Genomic DNA, 14,094 nt, shown 5'->3' on the forward strand with positions numbered 1-14,094 from the left:
AGAGAGAGAGAGAGAGAGAGAGAGAGAGAGAGAGAGAGAGATTCCCCAAAGACTAATCTTTAAATGAGAATACATGCCATAGTACTACAAGCACATTCAAATGGATGAAAGCTGGTCACAGTGGCAGTTCCTGAAATCCCAGCTACTCAGGAGACTGAAACAGTGTTCTCTTGAGCCTGGGAGTTCAAGGCCAGCCTACCTGGTGAGCAACTCTTCAATAAATAAATAAAATTAGAAAGATTGCATATATTAAGACTGTAACCCTTGGCTGCAAAGAATAATGGCAAAGGTGGCATCAGTGTGAGAGTGAATAGACCATCGCTGGGCAAACATCCATGCATAAGTGTGTGTGTGTGTGTGTGTGTGTGTGTGTAAAGCTGCAGTGGCCTTTGTGCAAGCTGGGTCGGGCAGAGTCTTCTATGATGCTTACTGCCATTCATTCATGCATGTGAAACCCGTCCTGCATCTGTTTCAGGCTGACTTTCTTGCTGGCGTGCCTCTTTTTCTTTCTCTAATCAACACATGTGACTTCATTTCAATTCTGATAACACTCAGAATTAAAATGACAGATAATGTTGTAACTCACTGCTGATAAATACTATTGGGGATGGCAGTATTTCTGTGTCTCTTGTCACTAGCTATTCTCATAGCTATTACTAACTGTCTTGTTCATTTTCACCATGAGAGTAACACTGATCACATTTCACAGTGGATTGAGTTAAGCCATGCCTCAAGTTTAAAATAATTAATGTAGTGAAGCTTTCTTAGGTAAAATTGCCCTAACCACTTGGGGCTCAGTTTTTGGTCAAAGATTTGCTACAGTGGGGAACAATTTCTGCCTTCTTTGGTGCTTCTTGAATGATTGGTTTTTCCAAAGCTCTAGCCATTTAGTCCCAGAAGGGTAATCGAGGTTGAGATGTTCTTATCCTATTTCCCTGTGGACTCATGCTATCCCAGCTACCATTATGTCTTTTTATATATAAGAAGAAAAGAATGGATTGCAGAAGTTAAATTCACTGTGATACTTTTTTATTGAGCCTTTATATGAAAGAGGCACAATGTAGGTAAACTCCTTTGGAGCCGTTTCTTAGCACAGTTGGTAAAAATTATGATTGACAAAGTTGTACAGAGAATAAAGGAAAAATGATGAAATTAATAAAAAAAAAAGTATACTGAGAACCAGTAAAGCAGAGAAACCAAAGCCTAACTCCATTTATCTCAAGAAAGGCATGTAGGGCACATATAAATCAGCCATCCTGATCTGAAAAATTTAAGGTTAACTTACACTAGACCAAAATCATTCTTCTATGAGTAATAGTGGAAAAATACTGTTTTTAACTATATTAAATCTAAGAACATTGTCAACTATTTTCACAAAAATGTAGTAGATATTTATTCTTGTCCAGCCATCTCATCATAGCACTAATTTGTCTTATAACTACCAGGTCCTTTTAGATGTGGAGGGCACACTGAAGCAATCAAGAGCATGGTTTGTTCTAGATTGGTTTCACCATGGTATCTGACAAAGGAAAAATGGATTGAACGATTCTGAATTTCAATGAAAAATAAAGACTGTATCATCCAATAGGAATCAAGTGAAAACATTAAGTGGAAAATCTGTTTTAAGTTATAAATAGCCATGACAAATCTAGCAATAAGGATTGCATTCTTGCAAAGTTATGTATAGAGCCACTGAACACACAGACTTGAGAACAGCTAAAAGACTGCAGAAATCTGACGCTTTTTATACATTAGAGATGGAGTGTTTAATGCTTCTCTAGTTAAATATCAAGCTTATTTACAAACAAGGTTAAACTAATTGTTCATCTGTAAAACTGAACAGGAAGATACAGTCAGTCCTGCCTGCATCTATAGATTCTACATCTGTGGGCTCAACCAACTGTAGTTAGAAAAATACTTGAAAATTTGCACATGAAATGGACTGGCACAGACATATTTTCCTTGTCATAATTCCCCAAGCAGACAGTATAGCAACTATTTACATAGCATTTTCATTATATTAAGCATTAAAAGTAATCTAAAGGTGACTTCAAATATACAGAATTTATGTGCAAACACTACACTACACCATTTTATAGGGAGACTTGATCACCTGCAGATTGGGCTGTTCTTGTGGATTTTGGAACACATTCCCCATGGAAACCACAGGGCACCTTTAATATGCATTCCTCAGATAATCTGCCTTCTTGATTTTGATGCCCAGGTTCATTGTGGTTTGTGGAAACATCACTGTTGACAGCGTGACTGCTTTCCTGAGGAACTTTCTACACAACAGGTCAGGGGAGATCAACACCGAGATTGTTTTCCTGGGAGAGTAAGTGTGTGGCTCGTAGGTCCTAAACTGGTACCTGAAATATGTGTAAATGTCTTTAATGGGAGAAAATTATTCTGTTATACTCATAGAGATTTTGGAAATGGTAATACACAAGAAAGGAAGAGGAAAGCAATCTCATGTCTAAAGTTAACCTATATTAAGCATTTTGTAATGTATCTTGTGTCCTGCCCCTAAGGTGTGATCAAAGGATATAGTAAATATTTGCATTTTTAAAAATTTGTATTTCTTTCTGCATAAAATTTGAGTTTTCAGCATTCAAATTGTGATCAAAATATACAGGGAATATTTAGATTTTTAAAATATTATTTTTATTAAGACATCTTTTATTTACACTTTCATGAAGTACCATTAAAAGTATGGTGAAGACAGTAGTCACATGCTATCCAACAGAAAGTCAGCTTCCTAAAGACATTCTGGTGTGTTCTTATCCACTTTATTTACCAGATCTGGGACCCATGTGACTCTGGCTCTTCCCCATAGTCAAAATGACTATGAAAGGTCAATATCTTTAAGTGGTTCAGGACATCAAGGCAGCCATGACAGTTAAAGATGCTCACAGAAGAGGACCACCAGACTTGATTCAGAAAGTTTCACAAACGGCGGGATCAGTGCACTCCAAGCACAGGAGGGTGTTCTGAAGGGAATGGATGGCACTGTGACTTTTACCGTGACTGGTTTTTAATGTAAACATTTACTATATCTTTTGACCACACCATATATGCACCAATACTACTTAAATGATTCTCCATGGTTTGTCATTTAAGTTACTCTATATTTTTGTCATTGCACATGAGCATAATTTTGAACACAGATCTGGTGTGCTTTATAACTCTTTGTAACTGTTTCTGAGGATTGAAAAAGTGAAGTACAAGAGATTATCCTTAATAATGCTTTTGTTCTATACAGTTTTCTTTTCTTCTAGCAGAGCCTAAATCAAGTAGATTGTCAAACACTGGTAAATACATATTTAATACAAAGATATTTTAAAGTATTAATTATATGCAGTGGCTTCTTACTATTTTATTTTACAATTCTCAGTTTTATTTCCCAACATAAATGGCTTTTTACTGCTTTATTTTACAATTTTCAGCTTTAGTTTGTAGTGAGATTGAATATGCAGTTTTACATTTTGAGTGCTTTCCTTGTTTTTGAAATGCCTCTATGTTTTTTATTCTTTTCTATTAGAAGAGCTTTTATTATTTTATTGACTTTTAAACACTCAAAGTATTTCATATAATACTTTTTATGTCGTTTGCTGTATATTTATTTTCTTACAACTTTTACCTTTTGTTCGTGCTTTTATTTTAATACAGAAGGTTTTAATTTACAAGTACTTCTATCTATCAATTTATTCTTTTGGGCTCCTTACTTTTCTGACATTTTTAGGTTTGTTTGTTCTGGAATTAAAAGACTATTTCTCTAATATTTTCATAGCGTGATTTTTAATTTTAGCTGTCTAGAATTTATTGTGTATGATGTGGGGAGAACTAACGTCTTCATTTTTCTCAAATGATGAATCAGTTTTCCAAAAACTGTTCTCTAAATAAGTTAACCACACTTGAAATAATGCTTTTATCTCGTACAGGAATTACATACAGGATCCCACTAACCTTCACTTGCTTTACATGGTGCAGTCTGTACTTTACACTCTGAGAAGGACACCCCACCATGAACTCGGGCTTTTGTTTATGTGATGTCCAACAGCATTTCAGCTACATTATGACGCTAGCGACAAACAACGAACAGCTGTTTCCACATCAGTGCAAACTGTCTTTCCTGAAATGTATGCTTTATGTGAACCTTTAGAAAATAGTGGGGAAAAGTGGAGACGATGGAGAAGAAAGTTCTAAGATGAACTGTAGGCTAACTATCCATTCATCATCCTGAATTCATTAGATGTTTGGAAAGTGATATATTTTATCTGAAATTGCATCTTTATCAGCTAATGTGGGTTTCTTGTATGTGCTTGTCAAAATAATGGGGTTTTAAATGGTGTCTGATGTTAGAAGCATCCCTCTAGAATTTTATCAATTATACCCATGTCTCAATGTCTCCAAAATCCATATTTGTCACCATTTTCTGTGGGTTTGTATTCACACAACTAGTTGCCTACTGGAAATTATGATCCTGTTTAAGGAACAGGAAGTCCTTCCTCATCCACATTTCCAAAACTGAACTCATGATCTTATATCCCGTTGCCATCTCACAAGGCATCAAGTAAGAGACAGAAAGCCCACGGCAGTGGGAGCTGGGAAATGCAGTTCCTTAAAACAGAAAACTAGGCATTGAGCCCTGTGTACATTTTCATCACTGCTACGAATCATTCTCACGAAAATCCTCAGTCTATTTCTCTTGCTCCATCTCTATCACAAACCTCCTCAACATTTCATCTTATCTCTGTTCGGTTTCTATGAAGCCCACTTTATTTGTTCCTCCACTTTGCTCTGAAACTCTTGTCCTACCTTGCGCATGACCTCATGCGTTCCCACTCCCCAGCACTCAGGAACCCTCTAGCCATCGTACGTGAGCTGGCATCTTACAGTTTCCCTCTGTGTTATAATTCTACCTTATTTGCTCACTCTGAAGGTGAGGTAGATACTGTTGTAGTACAACTGTTAACATTTTCTCCTGTACCTTACATTCACGTCAAAGAATATAAGTTAAAGGTGGAGTCCATCCCTGCCCCCTTGACTCTACACAGAACGATGAGTCAGTTTGGCCAAGAGAATGCTGAAGAAGTGATATTTTCACATCCAACCTTTAAGAGCAATGATAGCTTCAACTTTCTCTTGAAGCCCTGAGCCATCATGCAAGACTTCAAATAATTTTACCGGAGAGAAAGCCTAGCCACCTCCAGCTACTCTCATATGAGATTACAAGTATATGAGAAAGCCATGGTTTTGGACAATCCAGCTTTCAGATTTAAAAAAAAAAGCAGAAGAAGGAATCTTCCAAAGGGACAACCTCAGCCTCACTATGTGGAGTGAAAGAAGCATCTGACTGAGATCAACCAACCCAAAAAAAGCATGAAAATAACCCATTACTGTTTTATGTCTATACTTTCCAGAATGCACTGTTTGGTACACATGGATAACTAACATCAAAAAACGCAGTATTGGAAATGAAGTATTGTCATACCAGAAATTAAAATACAGCCTTTCCTTGGAACTGGATGAGACCAGAGACTGAAGGGTTACAGAGGGACTCTGGGCAGAGACTGGAGAGGCTGTGAAGACTTGGTATGAAAGCAGAAGCATCTTATGTTCTCACAGTTGAATCTTGTAACATTTTCTGTGGCAAAAACACGGGAGATGGAAAATGTACTTAATGAAATTAGATGAAGCTGGCTAAGAGGATTCCTGTACTGAGTTCCTTTCTTTCCTCGTGAAGGCTATTATAAGAAAATTCCTTAGTTTTCCAGCAGAAATAAGAATAAATATGAAATGTTCAGAATAGTTTGTCCAGCTGGCAAAAAAATGTCTAAGAGAAAAATAACTGCAAGAGGAAAAGTCAAATGCAGCTATGCATGCAGGGTCAAGGTCCAGCCGAGGATGTGGCTAGGAGACTCTTCAGAAGGCAGAAAGATTTAGAGTGGTGACCTCCAGATGCTCTCAGTGAGGCAAAGTGGCTTCAAAGAAGCTTAAACACATTCTTCCCCAAAGCCAGACATATTTTTAAGAAAAATCTGTCTCCAAGGAATCATGAATATGACTTTTGGGACATGACATATATCTGAATAAGATTGAGAGAAAATTCTCAATATCTTAAAAAAAAACTGTGCTGTGTAGTAGCCCCGCCAGCACTGAGTATACAAAGCAAAGAGAGTTCAAAATGAAAAACACGCTTCCGAGCCTCCACTTTAGCACAAGCAAGAATCAGGCCAAGAAAGCAACACCAGGACCAACATGGGTCATTTGTCAAGGACAGAGAAACATGATGACTCGGGGTCAGAGGGCAGAGATAAGGATCAAGAATGATGGATTTACTATGAGAACAGGTCTGGGTCACCACCCAAAGTGTTCTCTAGGCTAGAAATAGAGGATCCTACTAGTAAGTACTCAGACAGACTTCAGGAATGGGAGAGATGGAAAGGAGATGCTCTGTGCTCTCTGCCTCCACCCCCAGCTGCTCCAGTTGGAAGCATCTACTGCAGTTTTCTACCCCGTCTCACCCCAGTATGTTGGCTGAGAAATAAGCAGAGAACTTGTCTATTCTGCTCAGCAGCCTTTAGATCAGGAGGGGCTTTGCCTGAGGGTCCCCCCGAGTCTGCACCTGACATGTATGACAATTTAGGGCTTTGAGCTGATACTATAAAGGCATAGGGCTTTGAGGGGAGAAAGTGAGAGTATTTTGTAGAGTAAGGGTATGAATTTATGTGGGCAGACTGTGGTACACTGTTGTTAAAGAGGGCTAGTAGCTATTCCTCTCATATGGTTAAACTAAACAGTGTAGATAAATAAAAATTACACTACTCTCAAACACTTCAGAAAAGGTAGATAACCACATTTAGATACAAAACAACCAGGAGAAGTGATGATGTGATGATTCTTTGCTTGAATGATGTGTATTATTATGCATGAGTAAGTACATGAATGTCATTCTTCATGTTGAATATATAGGTCTTACATACTTTGTGTATTTACTGTTTTCCACAATAAAAGTTTAAAAGATGATAAATGAATAGAATTGTATCAGTTAGCTTTTAATTGCTGTGACAAAATACGTGACATAAACAATTGAAAGTTAGAACAATTTCCTTTGGCTCATGGTTGCAGAAGTTTGAGTCCATGGTCAGCTGGCCCCACGGCAGAATCATCATGGTGGAAGGGCCTGGCAGAAGAAAGTTGCTCATTTCATGGAAACCAGGAAGTCAAAAAAGAAAGAAGTACTCTTCAAAGACACTCCCCTGTTGAGCTACTTTCTCTCCAACCACACCCCACTTCCTAAGAGCCCATTCAGCTATGCACACATCCCTAGTTAATCCACTGATGAGATTAGCACTCTCAGAATCTAACCATCTCTATAGGGGATTCTTAATCTGATCAAGTTAGCAGTGGAGATTAACAATAACAAGAGCTGATAAAAACATCAATTTTCATACTAGGCAGGTATAATAATGTAGGGCAGGATAAGTGAAAATCAAGCATATTTATACTTGCTTGAAATGTGAAAATCGAAACATAAGGGTAAGGACAGGCATTCATGTGAATGTCATTAGGTAGATGGGACACCTAAAACCTAACAGTTTTTAGGGGGGAAGCAAACCTGTGTAGTTTTCTGAAAGAAATTCTCCATTCAAAAGAATAATGTGTGCACATAACTTACACATCAAACAACAAAATCTTTTTATAAGAAATTTATTCTTGTCTTTCCCCCAGTCTTCTTGCTCAAAGATCACAACCTCAGATCTCTTAGATATAGCATTTCTTTTAATTTAAAATCCATGTTTGGATTTTAAATGGATGTTAAAATCCATTGCTTTGATTCCTTAGCTGTAGACAGCATTTATGGACAACTATATATAGCAGATGAGCGTTTTCTAGCATTGTACACAACTTTCCTCCCATCTCTCTATTACAATTATCTTAGAATTTAGTTACAAGAATCCTTGTTTATATATCACTATGGCTAATGTATGTTATTCCCTGAAAGTTCAACTATTTCATAATGATACACTGTACTTTGTACTTCCTCAACATTATTTTTTAAACTCTATGATTGAGTCTATTTTTCTGATGCCTATCATACATATTATATATGATATATACAGTAGATATATAACATATCCAGTAGATATATCAGCAAATAGCATACATGGCTTTTGATTTCTCCAACATTAATATTATAATAGTAATGAAAGACAAATGAATAATTTCTAAAAGTTTCATATAGGTTATTAAAGTATAGGAAAAATATGCTAAAACTTCTAATTAAAATGTACTTTGAAATGGTCGGATACAAACTACAGCTCTACGTCACAACCATTCTGAATGAGAAACATCCCACCACCAGGACACCTGCACAACCTTCCACATTTTTAATCTCTAAAGGCAACTAAAACTCTGACATTGCATCCAATAATTTTAATTGTCTTATCTACCCTGTTTATTTTCATTACTATTTGACTTTTCTTGTTTTAAAACATATAAATGACTTGTAAATGTGTTTGTCTCAATGCTGTGTTTGTGATATTCATTCACTGCAGCTGGACACAGTCACACTAATCTCTACTAACTCTGGTCCACCTTATGAACATACTCCAATTTTTCTAACTTCATTCTACTTTTGGTGACATTTTCCTCAAATATTGCCTGTAATAAAGAGAGGTGCAATGCAAATGCTCATCTGGGGTATCCAGGAATAAAATTGCGAGCTACTAATGTTTAAATATCTCTCTGCATCACAACTATCGGTTCTGAAAAGTGGTTTTACCTGATGCATGCCATTTCCACCAGCAATAATGAATTGCTGTTTTATATCATCACTAACATGTGGAAATGTCTAACCCTTTGCATCTGGTCTAACCCCTTAACATTTCCGCCTTTGAAATTTTCGTTATTTGAGGGCTTTCACTCTGAACTCCTTTTCCAGCCATGTATTTATCTATTTTTTCATTCATTTGAATTCAAGACAGGGTCTCACTGAATCACTTAATTGTTAGCCTGGGCTTGAATTTATGATACTCCTGCCTCAGCCTCCCAGAGTTCTGGCATGCACTGTCTCACCTGATAGCTTCATTTATTTAATGTTTAAAACTTTATCAACTCAGAATTTTATAACAGTTTACATTAAATCTACCCTTCTATTTAAATTTTTTTCTATTTATTTCTCCTTGCTTCTCTGATCTTCCTTTGCATTACAACTGTTGTTCTTTTTGCCAAAAAAACCAAACCATTCCTCTTTCCCTTGAATGAAGAGCTACAATAATAAGTCACTCTTTAATGTAAATGATCTATGTTTTTTATTCACACATGGGCAAATGTCATGGACACTGGCTATACCCTGACAGTTACTTCTTTAAGAACCATGAAAGTATTCATCTACTCACAAGGGTTTTCAGTTATCAAGAGGCCTGTGGAACTATTTTCTTAACTACAAAAACTCTCTTCTTAGAAGACTGTATATTTTACTGAATATGAAGCACGCTATTCTTTTACTGTGAGGTTTGCATTTCTACTAATTTATCATGTTAGGATGCAAATATTTCGCCAAAGAACGTTCTTCCACTGTTTCTGAAAGATCCACAACTATTTCTTCAAATACTGGCTATTCCCCAGTCTTTCCCTTATACAACACCATATACTAGCCCTTTTCCCCTTTTTGTTTTACCTTCAAACATTTTTTTTTTACTCCTTCAGATTCTCCTTTAACAAACAAAAAGTCAGGTTGGGGATCTAGTTCAGTGGCACAGCATCTGCCTGGCAAGTGCAACGTCAGGAGTTCAAGTACCAGTACCAAAAGAATCTCTGAAAATTCCTAGCCATTTTCAATTTTAAAATTTAAAATCTCCAGTCATTTTTAATTTTAAAATTTTGAGACAGGGTCTTGATTAATTGCCAGGACCATATTCAAAATGAGGATCCTCCTGCCTCTTAAGTACCTGGGATCACTTACAGCTTGTGCTACCATGCTCAACTTATCCATCGAATTTTTAATTTCAGTCATTGTATTACTTAGTTCTAGAATATGTGCTTGTTTCTTCAGTAAATCTGAAGTTTTTATAATTACTTGCATTTGTAGGCTTACCTTTCATGTTCAGCAAAGTGAACATAATTACACAGTAGTTTTTGTCTGTTAATTCATTTATCTCAAATTTTTGGTTTGTATTTTTTGCTGATCCTGTTGCATATGACATATGCTGTCTTAATTTTGCCCTATTCCTTTAGATTATGCTCTGATTCTTGTATTGCAAAATTTAAGAAACAGTTTATAAGTTGCAATAATGTTATCTTCTTCCAGATAGCTTATTCTTTTACTTCTGTGAACTACAATGGTTTTTTTTAACCTAAATTTAAGTTTTGAACACCTCTGTACTACATAGGTGACAAATTCAAGGTGGTAGTTCATTTAAAAGTTAGTTCATTCACTTTTACTGTTCATCTATGCTTGCAAATAAATATTCATTATTTCAGTTTACAGTTTGGAGCAATTATCAAACCCTTTATTTTGTTTATCAAAAGCACTGGACAGCAGCACTCTCCACTAGAGTGTCAGGGGGTCTTGCTTTTTGTGAATACTAAGCGCCTTCAAGAGAAAAAAAAAGCCTGATTTACCCTTGAGTTTGCAGTTCAGTGTTTAGAAACTGGATGATTTATTATGAGTTTCTAAATATTTTGATCAGTATTTCTATCTGTCTTCAGTAAACGTGAGGCTGGAGTTCCTTGGTTTATCATTCTCCAAAGCACAAGCCTCTGCCCTGCTACTTTACATATGGAATTCTATGCAAAGTTCGCACTTCCAAATGCCAATGACCATGTGTGGTGCAGGGAGTGCCCACTATTTTAGAAGGGAAAGTTCTAGATTGATGGCTTCTGAGTATTTCAAAATATTGCAGTTGACAGTGCATCAGATAATAAAGGCATTTTGCAATTCACTGTAAACACCTGGCATTTAGCTTGATTATTTTATCTGAGTTCTAAGAATTTTGAAAAGAGGGATGATGCAAATTAGATTTAGTTTTCTTATTTGGGTGTCAGAGAAACTCAAACTGAATTCTTTGCAAAACTCTTCATTAAAATTTGACTCGTCTTCTCACTAAGTGTACAATTTCTTTTGATAATTAAAAAGTTTTAGTAGGAGGCTGCACAGTGATGCTTTTAGGAGCCTGCTTCCCCTGGGCAGCACTGGGAAGCACCCTTCACTGTGTGGTCTCTTGATCACTCATAAAGCCATGAGCCAGGACTGTCAGAGCTGCTTCAGAAAGTGGCAAAAATGGTGAGACAGTGGTGTTCTATGAAAGGAAGACTAGTTTGAAGGGGAATAATGGTGACAACTAATACTGTAATTCACCTTTCAAATATTCATCATCTATTTTGACCACCTCAATGTGTCATTTGTATGTTTTCTTTCTTCTTCATCAGTGTTAAGCTTTGCTTACTGTGTTAAGCTATTTTTCAAAGAACTGCTTTTGCCATTGTTGAGCTTTTCTGAGTTTATTCTAATATTAGTGTCCATAACTATATATCCAGTAAATCTCTGCTGCTGTTGTATCCAGAAGCATATGTATTTAATGTTGTTAACATGTCTTATTTCTAAGAATAATTACAAAGAACTACTCTGATTTCTTCTTAGCCCATAAAGAAATGTAGCAGTTCACTTTTTTGAAAAAAATTTGAATATGAAAAATATTTTTAATTTATCTTTTGGTTTTTAATATCTAATTTAATTGTACTGTATAAAAGACCATAACATATACAAAAACTATATTCTGTAATATATTGAGGGGTTCTTTTCTGATTGAGCAAAATACCATGTCAGTAACTTTTGTACTCTTAAAAATACGTTTTCTAAGTTTTATTTCTAAGTATTGATTGAAAAAACATCAAACTGGTGTTCAAAATACTTGGTTGTTCTCCTCCTTGATCTGTCAGTAAATGAAAGACACATGTTGAACGCTCTAATTTTGTTGGCGTCTTGAATTCCTCTCCCTCTCTCACCATTACACTTCCTTACTGTGATTCACAACATTGCGATTGCTTTAGGCTTAAGCGACAAACTCCCTGGAACTAGGCTGAGTATGCCCAGATAACCTAACCATATAGATTAATAATAAATGACGGATATTTTCCAAGGGGAAATTATGGATCTGTTAAATGCACTAAATTTGTATTACAACTTACAAACCAAAGTCAGTGATCTTTACCGCCACTTTCTTTTGCCTAGGGTCCTTCCTTCTTTGGAATTGGAAACCATACTTAAATGCAATTTGGCCTACACCACTTTCCTGTTTGGATCTGCACTGAAGTGGAATGATCTGAAGCGAGCTGCGGTAAGATCTAGTTCTTTCTCTTCTTGTGGTTTCCCTATGGCTACTTTAGATCCTTTATCTGGGGAGGGGTGGAGTGTAGCTTTCTTAACTTTTAAACTGATTCAAAGAAAAGTATAATATTTGACCTCCAAATCTTCCTTGACAAAAGGAAGTAGACAGTGTTATTTGTGGACACTTACATTAAAATTTTTATTTTACTAAGTTCTTTATTTACTAAATTCTTCATCAGATCTGAAAAGATTATGAAGAACAAAAATGTATTTGATGTTACCATCCAAATATGGTTCTTACCAGAAGACAAAATTTTAGTACCCATCATTCTAACCAACTTCTCCCGAGCCTACTAATTTAGGTCTTCACATAAGGAAACATGAAGGAGAATAGCAAAATCTCATTAAGGGTTGGAACTACAAATAGCGAGCAATAGCCAACCCTCTAGTCAGTTTTGGTTTTAGATCAAAGACACCTTCCTTTCATGTCCTAAGTCTTGCACAATCAATAAGCCAAAACTTTTAAGCTCAAAAGAAAGCTATATAATGACTTCGTGCAAAAATGACAGACCCTATGTAAACTTTCTGTCTTATAGCTCAGTATTATTGGTGATATTTCCATAATTTTCTAGAATCTTAAGATTCAGAATGTAAAATATATTGAATAACTGTGTATGTGGCGTCAAGAAAACTCCTATTTCCTCCCTTTTTTTTTTCTTTGCTGTCCTTTAAGGCAAATAATTATACAGCAAGTTTCTGAAATGGTCTTAATGCCTGTCACTAGATATAAAATAATGGTGATGGGTGGTAAGAAAAACATCAGTTTGTACATTGCACACATTGAAGCAGTCTTCCACCTGTGTTGGAGACCCTGGTCCATCAGCTGTAGTAGTCACCCCACCCTGAAAGTATCTACAGGACTATAATCCTGATAAAGGCCTCAGGACTGTAGCTTCTTTCCATGTGCATTATCTTTCTTACTGGCAATTTTTCATAAGAAAGCCCAACATCAGGAACACTAGGCCACTTTCTGATGTGATTAACAAAACGGCTGCTGTTTAATCTTGAAGAGTAGGTGGAGTTTGCCGAAGCATGCCTGATTTTAGCCAACCCTTTGTGCAGTGATTCACAGGCAGAAGACACTTCAAACATCATGAGGTAAGGAGCTGGCATTGAGCTTTGCATTCTCTGGTGCTGATTTGTTTTCTACTGCCACTTAAATAAAGCCCAGTGCATAGGACTAAGAAATACAAGGTGTCATCATCAGAGATGACATGTGCTTTGTTACATTCCAGTTTTATGCTTATTTTTGGACACACTGTAATATGAAGACAGATACAAGTGAAACTAGAGCATCGTATGTGCATGTGTGTTTCTTGGTGCTCTTCCCCAATGTTTCATACTTAATAGATATCTAAATTTAAAAGACAAATATACAAATAACTGATTACTATTGAGATAGCACCATTTAACTAAGGTTCTCTTTTCCTTAAAAGGATGACAGCTTTTAACCTTATTTGTACACTTCTTGGGATTTTTATTCTGTACTGCTTGTGAAATATTAGGCATGGTTAGTATGGCGTAGTTATAACCATTGGCAGGTGTTTTCAAGGAGGACAGGGTTAACATTAATATCTTTAGCTACAAATTATCTGTAAGCAGGAGTCTGACTTGTGTTAATTGAAGTTTGGCTGTGATTATGGTGGTGTATTAGCTACCCGAAGGCTGGAATGAAACACACAGCACAAAGAACTAAAGGA

At 36.3% G+C, this 14,094-nt stretch overlaps 1 protein-coding gene across 1 annotated transcript in view; it reads left to right on the forward strand.

Annotated features, from left to right (window-relative positions):
- Positions 1–14,094, forward strand: part of Kcnu1 (potassium calcium-activated channel subfamily U member 1) — a 135,672-nt gene that overhangs the window by 26,887 nt on the left and 94,691 nt on the right. Inside the window, 3 exon segments of the mRNA XM_013144677.2 lie at positions 2,225–2,335; positions 12,239–12,344; positions 13,410–13,492. Coding sequence (XP_013000131.2) covers positions 2,225–2,335; positions 12,239–12,344; positions 13,410–13,492 — 300 coding nt within the window.

Source organism: Cavia porcellus, unplaced genomic scaffold (assembly GCF_034190915.1).
Source record: "Cavia porcellus strain 051 isolate PalLab524CR breed Dunkin Hartley unplaced genomic scaffold, mCavPor4.1 scaffold_29, whole genome shotgun sequence".
Taxonomy (NCBI): domain Eukaryota; kingdom Metazoa; phylum Chordata; class Mammalia; order Rodentia; family Caviidae; genus Cavia; species Cavia porcellus.